This window comes from Rhipicephalus microplus, unplaced genomic scaffold, assembly GCF_043290135.1.
Source record: "Rhipicephalus microplus isolate Deutch F79 unplaced genomic scaffold, USDA_Rmic scaffold_236, whole genome shotgun sequence".
In the NCBI taxonomy this organism is placed as follows: domain Eukaryota; kingdom Metazoa; phylum Arthropoda; class Arachnida; order Ixodida; family Ixodidae; genus Rhipicephalus; species Rhipicephalus microplus.
This window is the reverse complement of record NW_027464807.1, coordinates 100,255-124,000: the sequence shown is the minus strand read 5'-3', so window position 1 is coordinate 124,000 and position 23,746 is coordinate 100,255. Positions and strand designations below refer to the sequence as shown.

At 47.1% G+C, this 23,746-nt stretch overlaps 1 protein-coding gene across 1 annotated transcript in view; it reads left to right on the top strand.

Moving 5' to 3' along the window:
* The window catches only part of LOC142792725 (E3 ubiquitin-protein ligase MIB2-like), a 126,188-nt gene that overhangs the window by 2,845 nt on the left and 99,597 nt on the right, over positions 1 to 23,746 (top strand). Inside the window, exons 2-3 of the mRNA XM_075885655.1 lie at positions 10,900 to 10,951; positions 11,629 to 11,726. Coding sequence (XP_075741770.1) covers positions 10,912 to 10,951; positions 11,629 to 11,726 — 138 coding nt within the window. The 5' untranslated portion in view covers positions 10,900 to 10,911. The remainder of the gene's footprint in view (positions 1 to 10,899; positions 10,952 to 11,628; positions 11,727 to 23,746) is intronic.

Genomic DNA, 23,746 nt, shown 5'->3' with positions numbered 1-23,746 from the left:
ACGTGAACTTATTATGAGCGGGCAGCTGATTAATTGTCCCTCTTATACAACCTAAACACACCAAGTCTGCCAGTACGAGACCCTCGTTCAATGAAATAAGGGAAAGAAGTGTATACCTAAGGGCTCGTTTTTCCGTGTTTTAACACAATAATAATGAGATATAACAGACAGTAATGCCAAGGAATGTACAGGGGAAGTTATTAACATTAATGGAATGTAAATAAGAAGAAAGAAAAGTGGATGAAAAAATTACCAACTGTAAGCAGGAATCGAACCTACGACCTTCGAATTACGCTTCGAAGGTCGTAGGTTCGATTCCTGCTTACAGTTGGTAATTTTTTCATCCACTTTTCTTTCTTCTTATTTACATTCCATTAATGTTAATAACTTCCCCTGTACATTCCTTGGCATTACTGTCTGTTATATCTCATTATATATATATATATATATATATATATATATATATATATATATATATATATTGTGTGTGTGTGCTCCATTCTTGCCTCACGTAGCGGCCTGTGTAATCAGTTCGTTTTCGTTCGTGTGCGGCGATAATATAGACTATAATAAATGTCTGTGTGGGGGGCGGGGAGGGCTTACAATCACATACTGCTGTCAGAGGCATTAAGGTTCGCAATAGCCGACGATAAGCAGATATGGCGTCACAGATGATTTCTGGCGGCTTAATAGGGCAGTCGGGTTTGCGCTTGTCGATTGTGTCCGTAAGTATTACATTGTGCATCTCGTGTAATAGCACCATACGCTTTTGTTTCATACCTCTATGTAAGCCTAGCGCTGTGCGCGTAAACAAATGCTATTGTGCCACGCAATAACGCTTGCTTATTGAACAAATGAGGAGGAGGAGGAGGAGGAGGAGTAAGTTTTGTTGAGAACCTGCAATTTGAGTGGCACCTACAGGCCTCCCACGTGGGGTCGTTGTGGAAGAAAGAAAAAAAAAATCGAAGCCCTTCCACTGAAGTGATTGTTAAAGCCAGCAAAGCTGTGACCATCGGTGGTCTGGTATAAGAAATATCGCTATACACTGAATTCACATATTATCATTCACTATTCTGTGCCAACACAAATTAACCTACCTACGCACTATATATATTGTTCCCAAGCCTGAAAAATGTCCGGAGCTGGGCAGCCTTCTTTGTCTCTCTTTAGTTTTCTCTTTATTCATCTGTTCGTCTGCCGTGGTGGAGCGGTGGTTGGTCAGAAGGTCGCGGGTTCGATTCCTGTTGGGGTGGTCGCATTTCGGTGGAGACGAATTGGCCCCCGTATCTGTGTTATGTTAGTGAACGCTAAAGAACACCACATAGCCGAAATTTCCGGAACCCTTTGCTATACGGCGTCACTCGTAATGTGTTGGTTTTGGGACGTAAAACCCTACATGTAATTTCTCTTTTATCTACTTCTTGTCTGTCTTTTCTCTGCTCATTTCTCTTTACTTCTCTCTCCCTCTATATCTTTTCCCCGCGTTGTTTGATTATCTTTATGTCTTTCTCTCAAGTTCTCTTTCTCAGCCTTTCTGCTTTGCCTTACTTTTTCCCGGTCTCACCACCCGGAATTGTTACTCACCCACTTGCTACACTAAACATACAAGGCTGTCCTATAGGCCACGTTAACGTGCGTATCATAGTCTTGCCCATATAGTGTAGTAAGCGTGGTGCCTGGATAGCCGAACGGTACATAGGCAATAAAGAAAAAGAAGCCATGGATAGCCGAATGGTCACGATGCGCTTGCGATCGTGCGTTTACGCAGCTTCAAATCGCGTCTTGCGAAGAAAGTTCTTTCGGGAAGAACGTGTCAGTTTCTCGTGTCTTTGTTTTTCTATCTTTCTTTCTCCTTCACTGTCGTTCTCTCACTCATCGGAGTCTCACCTATCCCACTTGAAGAAATTGGTGCAGGTGTTCTGCGCTGAATCAGAAGATTAAAAAGAGGGTACGGGCCGGTTTGTGATCATTATCTATCTTTTCACCCATCATGGACCAAGCCTTGGCTTAAGCAGGTCCGTGATTAAAAGCTGCATCCACTCGAACATCCTGGTGTTTCTCTTGCGCATGACGTATGCTACCCTCATCAACGGTGGTCAAAGGCTGTCTCTAAAGGAAATCCTTTATCTATAGTGTACAAAAACCTGGTTGCTTCAAAAATACAAAAGAAAAAGGCCACGACGTTCGTTTGTTATGCAAGTACGTCTCTTCTCTTCGAGGCGGAATTGTTCATTTCGCCACGTCGGCGAAACACCTTTGTTTTTACCCTTACGCCAAGTTCATTTTTCTACACCCGCAAATGGTGGATTAGTCAAGTATATGGAACCACCAAAAAGTGCGTATTTCTTCACCTACGCCATACGACAGAATTTAGTCATACACAGCTTAGCTTAAAAAAAGGAAAGAATATTAACAGCGTATAACAGAGAGGGCTCATACGTCTTCGTTACACACTACAATGTACCTTGCAAGCAATGCACCGAAATGTATCGTACAGAGTGGTACATCTCCCTTGAATATCGAAGTCAGCTGCTAATATCCTACGTGCTTGATTCGAAGTTGCCAATATCGCTCCAGCTGTTTCTAAGGGCGTTATCGGAAAGCATTCTCGCAGAGACATGAAATAAAAAATAAAACGGGACAGATAATACACGGAGGCTTAAAGTACAGGGTGAGATAGTGCCTGCCCATTGTCACGCGGCTGGAGCTTGTACGTAAATACTAGGCTGAATCGTGCTGCCAGGGGTAATAAAAATGGTGCTGCACAAACCGTGGAGGTACGCGCTTACGAGCGAATGAACAAATTAATTCAATCACAGACCTGGGAAAGCTAGCAGCTTGAAAAAGTTCCGAGCTTTAAATAAGATTCACCTGATCGCGACGAGAAACGTTTTTATTGTAGTTTTCTTTCTAAAAAGCGAAGAGTGATTTGTAATTCTGGGCAGCTACTTCCAAATACATGCTAACTCAGCATTTCGTAAACAATGAAACACCATCCAAGTTTATCAGAACATTCTTAAAGTAACCTTGGGAGAACAGCTATACGCGCACACGTAGACACGCACAGTGAAATAAAGCACACCCCTTCACTGTGGTTTTCGAACAGTAGGACCACTGCGCGAGCCTGGCAAAAAAAAAAATGCAGCATATTCACGGTGGGAATGATAATGAGTGGGGTAAAGTATCTATCTATCTATCTATCTATCTATCTATCTATCTATCTATCTATCTATCTATCTATCTATCTATCTATCTATCTATCTATCTATCTATCTATCTATCTATCTATCTATCTATCTATCTATCTATCTATCTATCTATCTATCTATCTATCTATCTATCTATCTATCTATCTATCTATCTATCTATCTATCTATCTATCTATCTATCTATCTATCTATCTATCTATCTATCTATCTATCTATCTATCTATCTATCTATCTGTCTGTCTGTCTGTCTGTCTGTCTGTCTGTCTGTCTGTCTGTCTGTCTGTCTGTCTGTCTGTCTGTCTGTCTGTCTGTCTGTCTGTCTGTCTGTCTGTCTGTCTGTCTGTCTGTCCTTGCCTATAGTTGTCACGATCGAACAACGCCGCTACAGTGCCGCTGCTCCACGTTCGCGAAGGGCAGGGTCTTCGCGCCGCTGCCGCTGAGCTTGTCGAGCAGCCTCGGCATTCCAAGCTCTCGCCTCAGGATTTTGCCCGCGAACGCGCGCTGCCGCCGCTGTTAAGAATTTGCTCTGTCGCGATGGTAGCGGTGGCGAAGAGCGGCGAGCCGTCGAGCGGACTTCGCTGAAGCCTTAGCCCGAAGGTGAAACAGGGAGGCAATCCGTTTGGAAAACAGCAACAAAAGGAGCGTTTACTGTAGCAGGTTGTCGTTTGTACATAGCCGGCCAGCGTGACAACGTCGGCTGGGGCAAAATCTCCTAACATGGGGCCGGCTCGGCCTTAAATAGCGTCTTTAGTCCATTCTCTCAGACCAGTTCTCGGGCTCGGAGGGGGAGACGTAGCCATACCTGGAACTGCAAAATGGTTCGGCGGAGGAAGCGACGTTATCCCCGGAACAGCACGGTTCTCCTGCACAGAAGGCGGCGCTGGGAAGGGGGGGGGGGGAGACAGTTCGTCGAAACAGGGCTCGATCTTGTGAGACGTGCTCCCGAACGAGGAACATGTCTGTGGAACAACAGCACCCCCGCCACCAGACAATGCATCCGGAGTTTTGAGCCGTCAGCGCGGCTCGGAAGGAGGGATGCTGGTTGACCGTCGATACTGTAGCCACTCCGTGGTGATCTTCAGAGCCCTGCAGGGAATCACTGGAACGACGGAGTTGAACGCAAAGACAAACCACTTTCGGGGAAGCAAGCACCCTCTGAACGTCTCTCATAGCGCCAGACCAAGGCAGCAAAGAGATCTATTGAGTCTCTACTATTGTACGTTTCAAAAAGCACGAGAAACGTATCCCTTAGAGACCTCAAAACACTGGCCCTCACGAATGCTGTGATTACACTGCGCAGTCCCGATGCCAAGAAAGGCCACGCGAAACCATCCCCAATGCCATACGAGCGGGTCGGAACCCGCTGAAGCAGCCCAAAACCAATTCTGTGCATTTTTTTTGAACAATTTTACCAGAATGGTAGAGGCTGGGCTTCCTGGTAACATATCAGAGTACACTTCAAACAAAATTACATCTGTTAGTGCAATGCGACATTGTTGATACAGTTTAAATCAAAACGAAATAAAAGACGCCAAAATTATGCAAAACACGTCAAACCAGAAGGATGTGCCTCAACTTGTATGAGGGAGCTGGGCTGCACTTCAATAAGCTCTGCTGAGACCATCTGAATTTGTGTGCAGCTTCCCTTTCTTATAGCGCACACTAAAGTTATGGTGCTGAAGCGTCAAGCTCCACCTAAGACCGCTTTTAGACGGCATGTTGTGCAACCAAGTCAAGGGGCAGTGATCAGTTTCTACTAAAGTCGACCCTGAGACGTAACATGCTAGCTTACCAATTGCTCAAACAAGACAGGCGCACTCTTTTTCTGAAGTGCTGTAAGCTTCCTCTCTGACACTGAGCTTTCTGCTGAGATACAAAACGGGCCGCTCGTGCCCTTCGGCGTCCTTTTGGCACAAAACTGCTCCTAGGCCGCGGTCACTGGCATCACACTAAATAATAAAACTCTGAGAAAAGTCCGGTGCCGCTAGCACAGGTCGTTTTGCGAGAGCGCTCTTGAGGCTCTTGAAAGCATTCTCTTTTCTTGTGTCCCACGAAATGACGGTGGGCTCGGTTTTGCGGAGAGAGTCCGTCAGCGGACTAGCGAGGTTTGAGCAACCTTTGACGTAGTGTTGATAATACCCCGCCAGTCCCAAAAACGCCCTCAATTCCGACTTTGTGGTGGGACGACGATACTCTAAAACGGCCGCAACTTTCAGCTCGGACGGGCTACGCTGGCCACGACCCACGATGTGGCCGAGATAACTTACGCTTGCGCACCCTAAGTGGCATTTCTGCGCTCTCACGGTGAGGCCTGCATCACGTAGTCGAGCCAGAACGGTCCTCAAGTGAGTCACATGCTCGACCCACGTATCAGAGAATATCGCCACATCATCGAGATACGGCAGGGCGAAATCTCCTAAACCCCGCAACACCCGATCCATGATAAGCCGAAAGCAAGCATTAAAGGGCGAAATGTTCCCAATAGGGAAATGAATGCGGCATAACGAGAGGCTCGCTCCGTCAACGGGACCTGCAAGTATCCCCGTACCAGATCTAAGAGGGAGATATATGTGGATTTTGCCACGGTTTCTACTCTCTCCTCGATATTAGGTATCGGATACGTCTGATCTAAAGTGATCTTATTTAGCCGGCGGTAGTCCACGCATGGCCTAGGGTCCTTTCCCGGAACCTAGACTAATATGAGTGGGGAGGTGTAATCGCTTTCACCTAGAATGATGACCCCCAAGTCACACATGCGGCGGATCTCGGCTTCCATGATCTCCCTTTGCCTCGGCGATACGCGGTAAGCCTTGCTAGAGATCGGTTCTTCACTTGATAACTGAATATCATGCTCTACCAAAGAGGTTTTCCCTGGTTTGTCACAAAACACGTCTGCGTAGTCTCTAACTACTTTCGTGAGATCATCACGCTGACTCTCCGTGAGACTTTGCTCTTCGGCAATAAGCTGTACGAGCCTGTTAGCTGGCGCGTCGCTTTCACGTGGAAAACTAGTGGATGTTGGACCAAGCAGGGACGCCTGAACGCTCTGCTGAAGCGCCCTGCTTTCATCCACCTCCGCAGGCTCGTCGCGTTCGGCAGCCAATACCGTATCCGGAGCCCTACTGTCTTCGATGTCCTGTGATACACTAGTCGCCTCTTGGCCCGAGTCTCCCTGGGGAGTTGTCTCACGCTCGACTGCCTCTTCGTTCGAAACCGAGACCTCAAGTCTCCCCGCGATAGCGCGGGACCGCGATCGCGTGAGTGCCATGCACGCGAGGGAAGATGAAAATGACTGGCACTTTTCTTTAAGGAGCTGCTCTGATTTGTTGGAAAAAATGTACGGAAAATCTTGGGGCAAATTAGGGCTCACGGCCGCCTCAGTGCGCAATTTTCCAAAACTTCCCTCTAGAACAACCGCAGCAATTGGCAAACAGGCACTTTGCTCTTCTGCAACCTGTCTGATCTAGGCGCATTCACCAGTATAGTCGCCAGGGGAGATGCAAGATGGGTGTGCTATGTCCATCGTCGCAGCTGAATCACGGAGTGCCCGGCATTTCTTTCTGTTGACCACAATTTCGCGCATGTAAGGCTCGAGTAACTTCAAGTTCTCGTCCGACTCGCGAATGCCAGCGAAAACAAACTTTTGCTTACAGCTAGATGAGATATGACCCTCCTTTTTACAATTGTAGCATACAATTGATCGTTTTGATTCAAAAGCTCGAGCGGTGTTGACGCGTTCCCTCGCACTTGCTGTCGACTCAGGTGCCTCTCCTGGCTTTCTCCTTTCCCTCTCAATGTTAGTCGCTCCTTGACTGAATTCGTCACGCGGCGGAGCCATCTTTTGTGCTGCATTTTGAGCAGCAAGCCACCTTGAGGAGTCCCTCTTCTCTTTTGTATCCTCGCGATCCAACTGAAAATTCCTTCGCGTATGATACTCATCAGCGAGCTCAGCAGCTTTGTCAATGTCTGTTCCCTTCATTCTATCCTGAAGCCAGAGTCTGGCAGCTTCAGGCAAAACACGATAGAATTGCTCGAGGGCCACACAATCAATCACCCTGTCGTGGTTACCGTAAGCATCCGCACTTCTAAGCCATTCTTTCAAATTAGACTTAAGCTGGTACACGAACTCTGTGCATGATTCACTGCCCCTTTTTGCTTGCCTAAATCGCTGCCGAAATGCCTCGGCAGACAAGCGGTACTTACGAAGGAGGGCCGCTTTGACCTTAGCGTAGTCGTCAGAGTCTTCTTTAGACAACCGTGCGATTACTTCCGCGGCCTCTCCCGGAATGACTGACAGAAGCTTCTGGGACCAGACACCCTCATTTATCCCAATTTTCTCGCACGTGCGCTCAAAGTTGACTAAAAAAAACGCGATGTCTCGACCCGTCCTAAACGGCAGAATCAAATCTAGGATTTTCTGTCTTGGCATTTCGTCTGCCAGAGATAGCGAACTAGACTGCGCCGATGTTATGCGAAGTTGCTCAAGTTCCAGCTCTTTCATTCTAAGAGCATATTGACGCTCTTCTCGCCTTTTACGCTCCTCAGCCTCCTCAGCTTCGCGTTTTTGACGCTCCTCAGCCTCCTCGCGTTCGCGTTTTTGACGCTCCTCAGCCTCCCGCTGTTTTTCTTTAATTGTCTCCATAGCCTCTTCTACCTCCTCTTCAGTTATTACTTCCGCTCTCATGACATCAAGAATATTTCCTTTACGGCTCGTCCTAACAACAGAAACACCCAGCTGCTCACAAACATCGAGAAGGTCCCTCACTCTAAGCTTCTCCATTGTGTACCGCAACTCGTGCACGTTCCTTTCTGAAATAGCTTTGTCTCAGAAGCTATATTCTTCGACGTGAAGCAAGTCGAGAACCAGCCAAGCACTATCCAGCTAAAGATCTAAAAGAACATATTTGGATACTCTGTGCTAACAGGGTCTGACGACAAAAGACGAACGTCCGGCACTCACCCAACTAGAGCGGGTGACTTCGGCCATCTGGTCGTTGCCGTCGAGGGGTGTCGTGGGTGTCCTCGGGCCTGCCAAGATCCGCTTCAACTTTCAAGCCGTAGAAGTCGGCGTAGCGGGTCCCAGGGCAGCAAAACGATATCACGGTGGTCGTCCTCGGGCTTCCAGGGATCCGATCCAACTTTTCAGCCGTTGAGATCGGGGTAGCGGGTCCCAGAGCAGGAAAACGTTGAGGACAGGGGTAGCGTATACCCGCGTATCCAAACGCTGATATCAGGTCGGTCGTGCTCGAGCTTCCAGGGGTCTGATCCAGCGTGCCAAACGTAGGGTATCGTATCCCGTAGCTGCCAACCACTGTTAGGAATTCGCTCTGTCGCGATGGTAGCGGTGGCGAAGAGCGGCGAGCCGTCGAGCGGACTTCGCTGAAGCCTTAGCCCGAAGGTGAAACAGGGAGGCAATCCGTTTGGAAAACAGCAACAAAAGGAGCGTTTACTGTAGCAGGTTGTCGTTTGTACATAGCCGGCCAGCGCGAGAACGTCGGCTGGGGCGAAATCTCCTAACATGGGGCCGGCTCGGCCTGAAATAGCGTCTTTGGTCCATTCTCTCAGACCAGTTCTCGGGCTCGGAGGGGGAGACGTAGCCATACCCGGAACTGCAAAGTGGTTCGGCGGAGGAAGCGACGTTATCCCCGGAGCTGCACGGTTCTCCTGCACAGAAGGCGGCGCTGCGAGGGGGGGGGGGGGGGAGACAGTTCGTCGAAACAGCGCTCCATCTTGTGAGACGTGCTCCCGAACGAGGAACATGTCTGTGGCACAACACCGCTTTCCCTTCACCCCGCTCCGCGGCCTCGTCTTCCATCCGGCGACTCCGGGTGCAAGAGAAAGCGCGCAACATGCATTACATGTATAGAGTAACTGTATACGCTACTTACGGGAGCAGAGTAGCCCATAGGCCCGCCATCTTGCGAGGTTAGCAACGATAATTACGCGGCGAAGCCGTACTCTGTTTTTGCATGAGATTTGCTTAAGTCTGTTGCCAATCGACGAAGCGTGTCGCGCCACTTGCCAGTCGACGTGCCTGGCGTGTCAACAAGTGGCCAAGAAAAAAGAAACAGATGCTTTCGGGACTGTGCCACGGGAATTAAACAGGCAATTTTAGTCTGTCCGGTAACTAAAGCGCTAATAAGGCGTAGCGTAGTGCCGAATAGCATGTACCTTACCGCATGGTGAAGTGGCGCACGCTATGGAAGATGAGCTGAAATTCACAATCACAAAATATAGGTCCTGCAAGTTCAAGGAACGCCCCACCTAGCCAACAGCATTGATTATTTCAGTATGTTTTTTTGAAAATGGCACCGAATCCACGCAAATACTTTGCTGTCGAAGCTTAAGGACATGAATCTAAAGCGAATGTGAGTACCAGCTCGTAGCTAACGATCTACAGCGCGCACGACAGTCACTTCATAAATTCTAGTTGCACGGCGACCGCTTTTGGTGGTGCGGCCTGTGCACCAGCTTCTCCGCAGCGCATGGTTGCTAGCGGCTATCCAAAGCAAATGCGCTACTGTGCTGCCTAAATGTAGCATATACACTTACGCTATATACACTTACGCTATACGGATGAATGGATGGGTGGATGTATCCGGTGGTGCCCTTTAGATCGGGCGGTGGCTCAGAGGAGGAGGAGAAGGAGGAGAAGGAGGAGAAAGAGAAGAAGTTTTTAGTGATGCGAAAAAGATAATACATATAAAATAATATACATATGTTATCCAGGGCATGGGTATGCGACGGACAACTCTATGAAAGCGCCGACCGTGAGAACGTGAGAGGACTCGCATTCGTCGAGCCGATGTGACAACCCGGGCACAACAACAAGCCAGGGAGAGCCTGTTTTAGTGCCCGGATCCGGCATGTGTTGTGCCCGGATCCGATTGTTGTACCGCCGACCCGGCAGCTTTCCAAGTTGCGCTAAATCGCGAATGGGAACGCAAGCGCCAGTGACGGACGGATCCCGCAAACCACGCTCGCGATGTCTAGCGCTTGCAACAACGCGGTGCCGTTTAGCGTATAGCGGGAACGACAGCGTCAACGCGAAGATTGCGGGAGAGCGTTCGTATGGGGGTGAACGCACGCTTTGGGCGGGAGTTTTCCCAGCGGCACATTGGCTTCGGCAGCGACGTCTGTGACCACCTGTGGTTCGAGGACAACCACTATGATTAACGCGTTGCGAAACGCATTTGAACCGCTCAGTACGCTCCTCCATGACCGTGATCATGCGCGACGCAATGTGCGCCATGTGAAACAAAGGCTGTGGTAAACCCAAACCAAACGTGCCCAACCTCATTCAGAAGCACGGACATGTAACCAATAATTGCGAAAGGCTTCCGTGTCACATCGGGCTCAAACCACTGTTAGACACCGGGGCCGCACGTTTCAGCTTTCTCTTTCTAACCATTTTTTTAACGGAATGCTTTGGCGGCGATTTTTCGAGGCGTCCTCCTTTATCTCTTTCATGTGTACTTGCCTCACTCCAGTGGGCGGACGCCAGTTGTAGGCAGTGAAACCGCAGATTGCTGGTGCCGCTCTCATTATTGTGCTGAAATTAACGCCTCATTTTCCCGAACAAGAAATATACATTCATAAAATAACATTATAGCCCTTCAAGTCGTACTCAACCCGAATAAGTCTTGTGCTGCGTGTTGGAAGGCGTGCTCAATTCCCTCTTTATTTGCAGCTTCCTTCCAAGATGGGGAACAGCTCTTCTACTCCATCTCGACAAGCTACGAGTAAGTATGTGTGACAAAACACACCAGAAAGAAAGCTGTAAAAAAACAATCTGGTGGCTCGGCAGCTTCTTGCATGCAGCTTGATATCCGTCGCTTGCACCTCATCAGCTCTTCATTCTGCGAAGCAGAGGTGTTCGTCAGTAACCTAAACAATAGATTCGAGCTCTACATTGGGTCACTGCCACCTATAAGCGAAACACCAATAAGCATATATATATATATAAATATATATATATATATATATATATATATATATATATATATATATATATATATATATATATATATATATATATATATATATATATATATATATGCTGGATTTCTTTTCGTGGGAGAAGGGAAGAGTGAATGCTGCTCGCAGTGCCTCCCTCCCTATTATGTCAATCCTCCCCACCCCTCTTAGGCAACTAGGCGCTTCCCGCCCACCCCCGCCTCCTCTCCCACGCCACCGTGCGTAAGCCTATGCCAGTGAGCTTGGGCGTATTGTTACCAACGCGTACGGCTATAGTCGGAGCAAGGAAGGGAGGTGCAGGAAGGAAAGACGGGGATGTTAGCCATGCAGCTTGAGAGGGCTGTTACGCTATCCTGCACACGGGAAAGGGATGGGGTAGTTACGCAAAGAGGCGTATTGACATGGCTGAGGGCCGACACTGATATAACTTGTCTGTCGACAGCTCCTCCACAACGTCCGAGTGCCGGAGAGCGAAACAATGGCGCTGGCTCGCAAACGACTGAGCGAGTTTCCATCACCGGATATGTCGCAAGGCCACAGGTAAATACCGAATAAAAAAATTAATGGTAGGTATCTGAAAAAATGCAGTGCGCATTTTGGAAACGAACAAAGTGACACTGATCATATTACACAGTACTAACGATGCCTGAACTGGCAACGCCCGGCCTACTTAGTGAATATGAATACACTCCAGGCCTTAACTGTTCGTTATGGTTGGTTGCCGAGTTTAACAGTGTAAGAGCTTCTCCAGTAATTGGCTTCAAGGAATTGCATGATGAGCTGCAACATTGATAAGGGGACGTTTTGATGAGACGGTTCGTCGTGCTGGTGGTTACTGACTGTGCGTCAGTGTATCTTTATTTCGTGTGGGCGCCAGTTTCTGAGCGCATGAATGGAGCACGCTGTGTGGATCAATTTGTAATGATTCAACGAGAATACAAATTTGTCTTAATTCAGGCAAGAATAAAATTAAGTTTATTTCTCCTAGATGTTTCAATCCTTTTATAACCTACAGTACTGCAATGAAAATTGTACCAGTAAAAAAACTAATACTCTGCATTATTTTGTAACTTCCTTATGTTTGGCCGCATTTCTGGCATTTTTCATAGCGTGCTAAATAAATTCAAGCAGCTTTTTCTTATTTGCGAATTTGGAATTAAGCAAGCGTGGGCTTGAGAACAGCATTACTTCAACGTATCAAATTGTGTCCCTAGGCATTTACGTTCGTTTTTATGGCCTTTTTATTCAAGCCTAATTATTTTTCTTAATTTTAACGAGATTGTGTTGATCCAACATCCGGGCGTCATTTTTCCCGCGAGTATTCATATCAGACTATATTCTAATATCTCACTGTCTGAACATCTCGAGTGCGTATGCATGCTTAGTTTTACAAATGCACACATGTTTACGAGTAGCAGCGAATTACGATGGACGAAATGATTGAGGCGGGGACATTCTCATTTTCTTTCAAAAATGTTTTTCCTTTTTTCAAGTAAAGCATAGAGTTGACTCGCAAGGCTTGGAAACTCTCTGTGCCTTCTATGTTCTTTGAAATACTGGAATATCAAATTTTTAATAACAAGAATATTCGAAGAAAACTGTTTTTCAATATGAAGCAATGACACTCAATTGTTCTAAATTTCATTCAAATCAAAGTGAAGGACAGAGATTGCATGAATTCTTTCGAAAAAAAACAACGTACGTACGTTCACGTACGTATACACCTGCCATTAAAATGAACCAAATGTTTTGTGAATGAGTAGCAAGTGAATTGTGATTGTCCGTAGTGCATGATTAACATAATAGTAAAGGAAAGAAGTGTGCATTTAAGGTGGCGGTCCTACTGTCGCCATATTGCGAGTAGTTCTGGAAAAAACACCAGACGGCGCCACCAAGTCAGGACTGGAAGGCCAACATTTCGGAGGTGAACTGCCACACGTGTGCCGGCGCGCCACACTGCATGAAGAGGGGGTGCAAATCGCGCTGACACGGTTCGAAGAAATGAGGCACTGAGCAGGGGCTTTTTTTTTTCTCCCCTTCAGCGCTGACACGGTTCGAAGAAATGAGGCACTGAGCAGATGCTTTTTTTTTCTCTCCCCTTCAACGACACCTCCATCTTTCTCCATGCTCACTAGCCCCTGACCCCTTCGGTCGCTGCTTTTCAAGAGATCCCTCATGTAGGCTGCGTAGCCTGCTTGGCCAGCTGCTCTACGTTCCATGCAGTGCCGGAATGCGGGGTTGAGTGAAAAACTCTATCGCGGAGGCCACAACAATGTATACAACGGAGATCGAAACTTGGACTATGAGTACTCATGCGAGGTTCAACGGAACAGTTCGTTCTACAAATACTTGGGGTTGCTGGAGCATGATGCGGTTCGGTGGGACAGGAGAAGGCAAATTATATTTGACTATGTATACTTCCTTCCCAGTATGACCTAAGCTTCCGAATTTTCAAAACAAAACAAAACAAAACGGGTAGTTAGGCAAATCGCGTGCTAAGAAGTGCGGCCGCTGTGACTCACGGTGCCCAACACGTGCCATTGGTTTATGTAAAAGAATTTAAAAAAAAGAACTCATTAGCTTAGTCGTGCCTCGAGCATGGGAAACAGAAATTCGCACAATTTTCTGCGTCATGAACCACTATATAAACAGGTACATATTAGCGCGAGCAAAATAACAATGACTTGAGAAAGGAGTGGCAGGAGGCAGGCATATCTCAGCTCCCGACATTTCTGCTTCGTCCCACTTCTTTCTCGAGTGTTTCTGTTTTCTTGAGCTAATATTAACTAATTCCTTATAGCGAAAGAGGGACGCACGAAGTTCGCACAATGGGGGGTCACCATTCCCCTCATCGTGATTTACGGCCCGTGAATCGACCGGCACTCGCAAAACTGCCCATTTCCTACGCATTAGTGCAATGCGCCTTCCATTGCTTACATGAATGCGAAGCGCATGTTTCGCACTCATGTAAACGTGTTTTATGCACACCGATGTCACCACACTTTCTTATAAACTTATCCGTTTCAGAAACGTTTCTGTTCTTTTCGAGCTACTAGGCGTAAGTCCAAGATCGGCTATTTCTACTCGTCAGGTGTATGACTCACGCTAACGAGTCAAGGAGCTGCTATCTTGACGCATTGACAGTTCTCCGCACGGCAGACTTCCCAATGACGAATTATCAGCAGGTGCCGCATGCCCTTGACATTTTTCTCTATTCTTTTTCTCCCCTTCCCCCTCCCCGTGTAGGGTAGCATATAAGCCTTTGCTTTGCCTTTCTCTCTCTCTCTCCTTCAGGCGAAAGCGTCGGCAGGGTGCCTTGTCGCATGGTGTTGTACACTGGCACTGAAGAAAACCAACAAGTTCCCTACTCGACGTTGCAATCCTTAGATTGAGTGGCATAAACCCTCAGTGCATAGGAAATATAGATGGGCTTCACCACTGCCGCTCCCCCACCAAACCTGCTCAGTGGGACCATAGTCAAAAGTTATCCGCCTTTCTGCCTCCCTGAAGGACCTCACTTGTCGCGGGTGCTTCAAAGCAGAAAAAAAAGAGCCCTGGTGCCTCATTGCTGTCCCCGCACCGAAGTACTTTCTTACACCACGCCGTGCATTCAGAAAATTTCATGCCACTTCGCTTCGTTGTTACTGGCTGAAAAATCTGCAAGATTTTCAGGCAGTAGCATTATTTTAGCCAGTTTATGCAGTGAGCAACGGAATATATATTGCTCGATTTTGTGGATTATTGAAAGCGATGACGGATATTCACAGGCGACTCCGAGAGAAGAGTTTGCAAGCGCCCGCGTCCCCTTAGAGCAAGTTTGCAGTGATTATGAGGAACGCCGTCATGGGGTACTCCAGAACATTGGTGTTCGCGCATTTCGGCGCTATGGAAATGTGGGCTTGTCGTATATAAAGGCGGAAAGCGAACACGCGTTCTCAACTCCTGCCGCACCATAGTTTTCCCCAGAGTAAATAAATGAAATAAACACGCAGAAAGTACAAAACAGACTTCATCTCATTCCTGTAGGTGTGCCTCGTTTCGTGTTTGTGCTGTTTGTTGTGATGGGTTCATACAAACAAGCGCAGCACGTCTGAAGCTCCGTATATTTCACGGTAAAAAAAAGATATTCACAAATACCTTGCTCACGCACGTCTGCTCAGTTCGTTCGTATCGCTCGTTTGTCGTTCGTTTTTCTGCTGTCTTCTGACTGTCGTCGCTCAACCCTCGCTTTTCGCTATAGTCCGTGGGGGGTGAGGAGGGCGACAAAGACGTGCACACATAAAAGAGGGACTTTCCAAGAATTCGGCCTTTCTTTTCCCGTGAAGACGCTCACCCCATCCTCTCGGAGGATACTGCCCACCTGTTTTCACGCTCTCCCGCGGTACCGCGCAGCCTTATGAGACTCTGAGGGGAGGAAGGCTTACAGATGACGGTGCATGGTTTGAAGTTAGAAAAGACATTTCCTCCTAAGGCAAAATGGTTTCGCACGCCGCATTCGGGGAGACAGGGAACCTTCAAATTCAGCGCTTTCCTTATTTCTGTTTAGGTGGCGCTAGGGAAAGATTTTCGTTGTAGTGATAGGAATAATGTAGATTTCTCAATATTCCTGCAGTTCTTGTGTGCGATTCGTGTGCATAAGTATACCAGGAGACCGTAACTGTTATATTTTAGGCTATGCATGCTTAGATTTCAGCGCTATTTCAAGACAACAACGATTTTGTTGATGTTTACGGCATGATAAATTAAGACAATTTGCGAGCTTTGTTTCGCATTTCTGCTTGCTTTATTGAAAAACGCTACGTTGAGGAAATAGATCAGGGGTTCTAGTTTATCCACGTGCAAATTCAGCTAACGAATTTCAGTAGTTCTCCGCAAAAATGGGCCACGGTAGGTCTATCTAATGAGAATATTGCCCAATTTAGATCAATATAATTAAAAAGCGAGAGGGCGTACATAAATAAAATTGAGCACTCAAACGGAAAATGTCATCCTCTATATACACCCGGAAAATAAATTTTCTCTAGCGAATAGGTGCCGGATAGTCCGCATCGACACTTACTAAATTTGGCTTGTTTCAAAAGCTAATCAGCAATACAGTAAAAGCGCTAGATTAATTTGCTACGTTGAGAAAATAGATAAATATGTCTTAAATGTTCTGCGCAAAGAACAGTGCTGTAACTGCATCAGATTTTTCAGAAAATGGTCACTGCTGACACACAGTCAGACCAAACCATGTAACTAGCGCTTATTCTTGACTCTCCCTACCCAAATGCTAAAAGCTTACTTATTTTTAATAGATATTGTAACGCGGACTGAAAGAGCGAGGAAGAAGAAGAGATCAGACGCGCTCGACTTACCCTCTTCGGCTCCTGGTCCTGACGGTATAACAGTTCCTATGATTAAAATTTTATTCCAGATATCACCCGGCGACGTCCTCAACCTTATAAACTATTCCTTAAGCAATGCCTGGATACCACATGACTGGAAAATAGCTAGAGTGATTCCCATATTAAAAAAACAAGGGTCAGGTTTTAACATTGACAACATCAGACCAATCTCTCTAACATCTCACCTGATCAAAATTATAGAGAGAGTTCTCAATAATAGAATAAAAGTTTGGATGGCTGACAAGCTAATATTGAAACCATTTCAAATAGGTTTTCGTAGCGAATGCTCAATTTGGTGTGCTCATGCCGACTTAGAGAGCCGAATACAGCTTGCCCGAAAAAGACGACAATACGCGGTACTAGTAACACTAGACATAGCTAAAGCTTATGATAGCGTTGAGCACTCAATTTTATTGAATTCTTTACACGAATGTGACTTTCCGCGATATATTGTTGATTGGGTAGCAGAGTTTCTAAAATCGAGAGAATTTTATTGTGCAAAGGATGGATGTCACTCATCTAAATTCAAACAGCAACGTGGAGTACCTCAAGGGGCGGTCCTATCCCCGCTGTTATTCAATGTGTTGATGAGCTCAATTCCCATTGAACGAGATATCACTGTCTACATTTATGCAGACGACATTGCATTTTTCGTTGCAGACAGTGACATTTATTCTTTGCATCAAAAATTGCAAAAGTACATGTATTCTCTTGAAATTTGGCTGCATTCAATTTCATTGTCTCTAAACATCAGTAAAAGTGCGCTCCTGGTGTTCCCTATAGCAGATTCTATTCAAATTTCAGTACTTTATAATCAGGAACCGATTCCACAAGTAGAGTCTATCAAATATTTGGGCATTATTTATAACGAGAAACTTAACTGGAGCCCTCACATAGACTATAACGTGGCAAAGGCACAACGAGCTTCAGGCTTATTGCGAAGGTTGAGCAACAGAAAATATGGGTTACGTAGACACACCTTATTAATGATATATAAAATGTACATGCGCCCAATACTCGAATTTGGGTGTATATTATTTTCGGGTGGCCCTACGTACAAAATTAAACCGTTAGTTCTATTAGAGCGAGAAGCGTTACGGTTGTGTTTGCGACTCCCCAGGTATGTCGCTATTAATGTACTATATCAGGAAGCTCGCATACCAACTATTCTTTGCCGATTCCGTATCTTAACAGTACAAACATACTTGAAATTTTACGGCTTATCAGCGAGACGGTCTGCATATGCCTTTATTAGTGACCCCGACGCCTTCTTCCTCGCTCACTGGCCACGCTTTCGTACTCCCCAGATTATTTTTGTACAAAAGAAACTTGAAAGCATAAAGGTGGATATCAGATCGGTAATTGGAACCAAAGCATTAAATCACAATATTACGATAGAATGTGATGAAATTTTTCCCCCACTATCTAAGTTTCAATCTTCGAGTTACTTAAATGACAGGTTAGAAGACTACATAGCTCATGCGGAAATAAAGAACATAATAGCCACAGACGCTTCTGTGAATAAAGAAAAGGCAGCAGTAGGAATCGTCTCAGATTACCTCGGTTGGTCATTCTCGGTAAGACTACCAGACTTCACTCCGGTTTTCGAAGCTGAGCTCCTGGCTATTATTTTAGCGCTACGAAAACTTCCTTCAAACGAAGAGAGTGCAATGATAATTACTGATTCTCTTTCGCTGTGTACTACTCTCACAGCTTCAGAACAATCAAGAGCTCTAGCGACATTACAAACATTAGTTCCACCTCATGTGAAGTTCCTGAAGTTAGTCTGGGTCCCGGGACACTGTGGCATACGGTTGAATGAAATAGCCGATTCACTATCTCGAGCCACACTTGATGGCCCTGTGATCTCGGTACTACCAGAATCGGAACACATAGTGTCGATCAGATATAGAAAATGGGCTATTTATACGGATATTATGGAAAATATTACTAAATATACGGACTATCAGCACCTAACATACCCCTGGAAACCTCAGTGGAGTCAATCTAAAAAGTTAGAAGTTATTTTAACCAAATTTCGATGTCGTGTCCCTCCATTAAACTTTTACTTGCACAGAGCTGGTCTGGCGATATCCCCCCTGTGTCCATTCTGTGAAGAAACGGAAACAATAGAGCATTTCTTTATAACATGTAAAAACTATTCATTAATTAGGAAAAGACTTTTAATTGTTCCGTTTCAAGCAGTAGGTTTAAATTTAACTGCAGATAATGTTCTAAGTTTCGGTGCCTTTAGCTTGGGACATTGCCACAGGAGCGTATTCGATGCTGTATGCAATTTCATTCGAGAATCAAAGCGCATGTCATAATAATGCCTGCTTAAATATATTTCTGAAGACACTTGTCTAATTTTGAATGAAATTTGCATATTCATTTGATTGTGACCGGGTGAGATAAGCTCGATTGTCTGGTCTACTCAAAATTTCTGTCTTCCACTGTAGTATTACCTCACCTTTTCTCTTCTTGATTCAATCTTCAATTATTTGTTTAGTTTAATATTCCTTTTTAGTTAATTATTATTTTCTATTACATCATTAGTTTTTTCATTAAGGATAAACCTTTTAATATATCTCATATAGGATACTTCTAGATTTCATGGCCAATCCCCCATAGTGGGTATGTGCCAGTGCGAAGGGGCAACAACAACAACAACAACGCGCTCGAGCGATGGTGATTCGGCAGTGACGGTAGAGCGCTGACATTTTTCATTGAAAATAAACCCATCACATCCGTAACAGCTTTGGTGGAGCGGTGCTGGGTAACTTGCCATCCTGGACCCCGCAGCAGAAGTTCTTCGAAGAAGCAGACGCTTAGCTGGCCTACCTCCGGACAACATCACCATGAACGACGACGCAGCAATCCCATTGACGTACTACGCTGCTGCATCCACCAGTGCCACCGACACGGCGCAAGGTGGCCGTCGACCTCGACAACCAGACTACTGGGCACCTGAGCCACGAATTTTCTCAGGTAAAACTGACGAAGACGTGGACGCTTGGCTAAAACACTTCGAGAGAGTGAGCCGCTACTACGAATGGGGCGCACCGGCGAAGCTCGTGAACGTAGTATTCTTCCTTGCCGGGACAGCCTTGCTTTGGTTTGAGAACCATGAACATGTCCTCCCCACTTGGGATATATTTGTTAAGGAACTGAAGGCCTGCTTTGGGGACACGAGTTCCATGAAAAAGAAAGCTGAGCAAACGCTGTCACGTAGGGCTCAGTTGCCCGGCGAGACGTGCACAACCTACATTGAAGAAGTGTTGAAGCTTTGCGGAATTGTCAATGCAAATATGTCTGACGAAGACAAAGTCGGTCATTTGTTGAAAGGCATTGCCGAGGACGTGTACAATTTTTTGATAACAAAAGAAAACTTGAACACTCCTTCGATTTTCAGGCAGCAGTGTCGCGCATTCGAGGCGTTGAAGACCCGAAGAATTTTACCCAAGTTCGGGCGCTTGGACAATGTTCCCACTGTCGCAAGTATGGACGTCGCCACCTGCGAAGACATTTCCTACCTCGTACGTCGGGTAGTTCGAGAAGAGCTCGTACGACTTCAAGCAGGTGACGTTCACCACCAATGCTCGTTCGCCGCGTGCCCCGAACCACCTCCCTACTGGATGCGAGAGCGTCACGTCGAAAACCGACCACGCACAGAAACTGCAGATTTTACCCCGCGGCTTCCGTTTTCCCCGACAGGTCGTGGCCACCACCGGATGTCATCATCTCGACGTGCCGCTGCGGACCCCCGACCGTCGTCAACCAGGCCTCTACCAGAAGATTACTATGCTTCATCACAAAATGTTCCTGCGGAGCACGACCCGTCTCCGCATACTTCTGCCACCTCTGCTCCGGCTAACGTAAGTGGACAAGTCCCCGTTTGCTACACATGTGGTCTCCCAGGGCATATTTCGCGCTTCTGTCCCAGACGGCCGCCTGCACCGCCACGTTTTTCGACGTATCCGGCTCGCATGTACGAAACGCCTGTGCCGCCACGTTTTTCGACGCACCCGCCTCGTATGCACGAAACCTGGACCTCTCACTCGGCCGACCACCGTCCCCGACAGCAATGGCCTAACGAATTTCGCAGCGAGTCCCCTGCCTCCGAGAGAAGCCTGACCCCGCCTCCGACACGGTCCCGCCGGTCGCCGTCTCCGCGTCGTCGGTCACCTTCCCCGCATCAGCTGGGAAACTAACTGGTGCGACCGATGGAGGTGCGGTCGCGGAACGGTCAGTTTCGCCAATTCCTCCTTCTGCTGTGATGTTGATGAACAAAGTGCGTGTGTGTATAGACTTTGTAGATACTCTTGCTCTTGTAGACACTGGTGCTGCTGTTTCGGTTATGAGCCTTCGTTTCAAACATCGTTTCTTGGGTCACAAAGTTATGTTCGCGTGGAATCGTAAAGAAACTTTTCGTGGAGTTGGAGGCGAAACGTTATGCCCTGTTGGTATTTGTTCAGTTGTACTCACGATTGGTGGACAAAATTTCCGAGTTGAATTCACCGTACTGGCTCACACAACTCATGACATCATTTTAGGGATAGACCTCCTTCATGAATGCGCCGCTACGCTTGACTGTGGAACTGGAGAGATTCTTCTACAAAATACGTTGCCCGCTGCAATAGTTGACGATTTTCCGACTCTGCCCATCGATGCTCTTTCGTTGTCTGAAGATGTGACGACCCCTGGTCGAACAGCAGTGTTTGTACCCGTATGCTCTTCTCATGTCCGCTCAGGACCCTGCACTGGACTTGTGGAGCCTGATCATGCAAACGCCATTAAGAAGAATGTGCTGGTCCCACGGTCTGTCCTTATAGCCATCGACGGACATGCTTGCTTGTGGGCACTCAACGCAGCCTCAGAGCCTGTTGTTCTACCAGCCGGATTCAAACTGGGTACGTTCGAGGAGCAGGCCACAATTGACGTGAGAATGGTCTCAGAGTCTCCAGCTATCAGTCAGACTGCGCCCAACTACTCAGCCGAGATTAAACGTATGATCAACAAGTCGTTGCCTTCTTCCGAGCAGAATGTCCTTGAGGAGGTACTTACACGCTACGCGGGAGTCTTTGATTTCGCTCAAAACAAGCGTTGTTCCATGTTGCCCGAATCCCGTATGCACCACCGCATCAACACGGGAGATGCTACACCGATACGCCAGAAACCCTATCGCGTATCCCCGTCAGAGAGGCAAGTGATCGCCGATCAGGTCAACGACATGCTGCAGAAAGGCGTTATTCAAAAGTCAAGCAGTCCCTGGGCAGCTCCTGTTATATTGGTAAAAAAGAAAGACAACTCTTGGCGATTCTGTGTAGACTACCGCCGTCTCAACGCCGTCACAAAGAAAGACGTGTATCCGCTACCACGCATCGACGATGCTGTTGATTGTCTGCACTCGGCCGCATACTTTTCGTCTGTCGACCTAAGGTCTGGATACTGGCAAATACCAATGCATCCGTCTGACAAAGAGAAGACTGCTTTTGTCACGCCTGATGGATTATTTGAATTCAACGTTATGCCGTTTGGCTTATGCAATGCCCCAGCTACCTTCGAGCGATTCATGGACTCAATCCTTCGCGGTCTCAAATGGGAGATATGTATGTGTTATCTCGATGATGTAATTATTTTTGGCAAGACATTCCACGAACACAACCATCGGCTTAGCGTTGTTCTAGACTGCGTCAAACAAGCTGGTCTCGTTTTAAACGCAAAGAAGTGTCATTTTGGTGAGCGTCAAGCCCTTGTGCTTGGATATCTAGTTGACAAGGACGGTATACGACCAGACCCGCACAAAATCAGTGCTGTCCGAGACTTCAAGCAACCGACGTCTTCGAAGGATCTCCGTAGCTTCGTGGGCCTGTGTTCTTACTTTCGTCGGTTTATCAAAGACTTCGCCCAGCTTGCTCATCCCCTGACAGAGTTGCTCCGCAAAAACACTCCATTTCGATGGACCATTGAGTGTGAGGCTGCTTTCGAGCAGCTGAAGTATTTGCTTACTTCCGGGCCCCTCTTGCGCCATTTCGACCCGGAGGCACTCACGGAACTGCATACAGATGCTAGTGGTATCGGAGTTGGTGCCGTGCTAGTTCAATATCACGATAGCCGGCAGCACGTCGTGGCGTATGCAAGTCGTACTTTGACTAAGGCGGAGAGGAATTATACGGTCACCGAACTGGAATGTCTTGCAGTTGTTTTCGCCGTCCAAAAGTTCAGACCTTATTTGTACGGCCGGCAGTTCAAGATCGTCACAGACCATCATTCGCTTTGTTGGCTTGTCGGACTACGTGACCCAGCTGGTCGGTTGGCTCGCTGGGCCTTACGGCTTCAAGAATATAATTATTCTGTGACCTACAAGAGCGGTCGATGTCACGCAGATGCCGACTGCTTATCTCGTCTTCCATCTCCAACTGTGGATGCTGATGATGATGATTTTGACAACTACCTGGCCGCAATCTCATCCAACTTCCCAAATTTGGATGTCTTTCGTCACGAACAACAGCGTGACCCTTCGCTGAAACCAATGATTGATGTGGCTCGTAGCTCTAAACGCACCACGCCATTCGTGATTCATGACGCCCTACTATATCGCAAGAATTACTCCAGCCATGGTTCCACACTACTACTCGTCGTGCCAGAATGCCTGCGTCTTGCGGTATTCCAAGCCATGCACGATGACATCACGTCTGGGCACCTTGGATTTGCCCGAACGCTTCACCGTATCCGACAACGTTTTTACTGGCCTCGACTCTGGAAGACCACCAAGCACTACGTCGCAAGTTGTGATGTCTGCCAACGTCACAAACAACCTACCACACCATCGGCCGGCCCACTGCAGCCGGTTAAGCCACCGACATCACCATTCGAAAAAGTCGGCATAGATTTACTGGGCCCTTTCCCCAAGTCTACCACCGGCCGCCGCTGGATTATTGTGTGCGTAGATTACCTGACGCGGTATACTGAAACGATGGCGGTTGCTTCAGCCACATCATCTGATGTGTCATGGTTTCTTCTACACTCGATCATACTTCGTCACGGGGCTCCTCGTGTGGTGATAAGTGATCGCGGCCGTCAGTTTACCGCTGACGTTGTCGAAGAGTTGCTACGGCTTTGTGGGTGTCAGTATCGCCATTCCACGCCATACCACCCTCAGACCAACGGCCT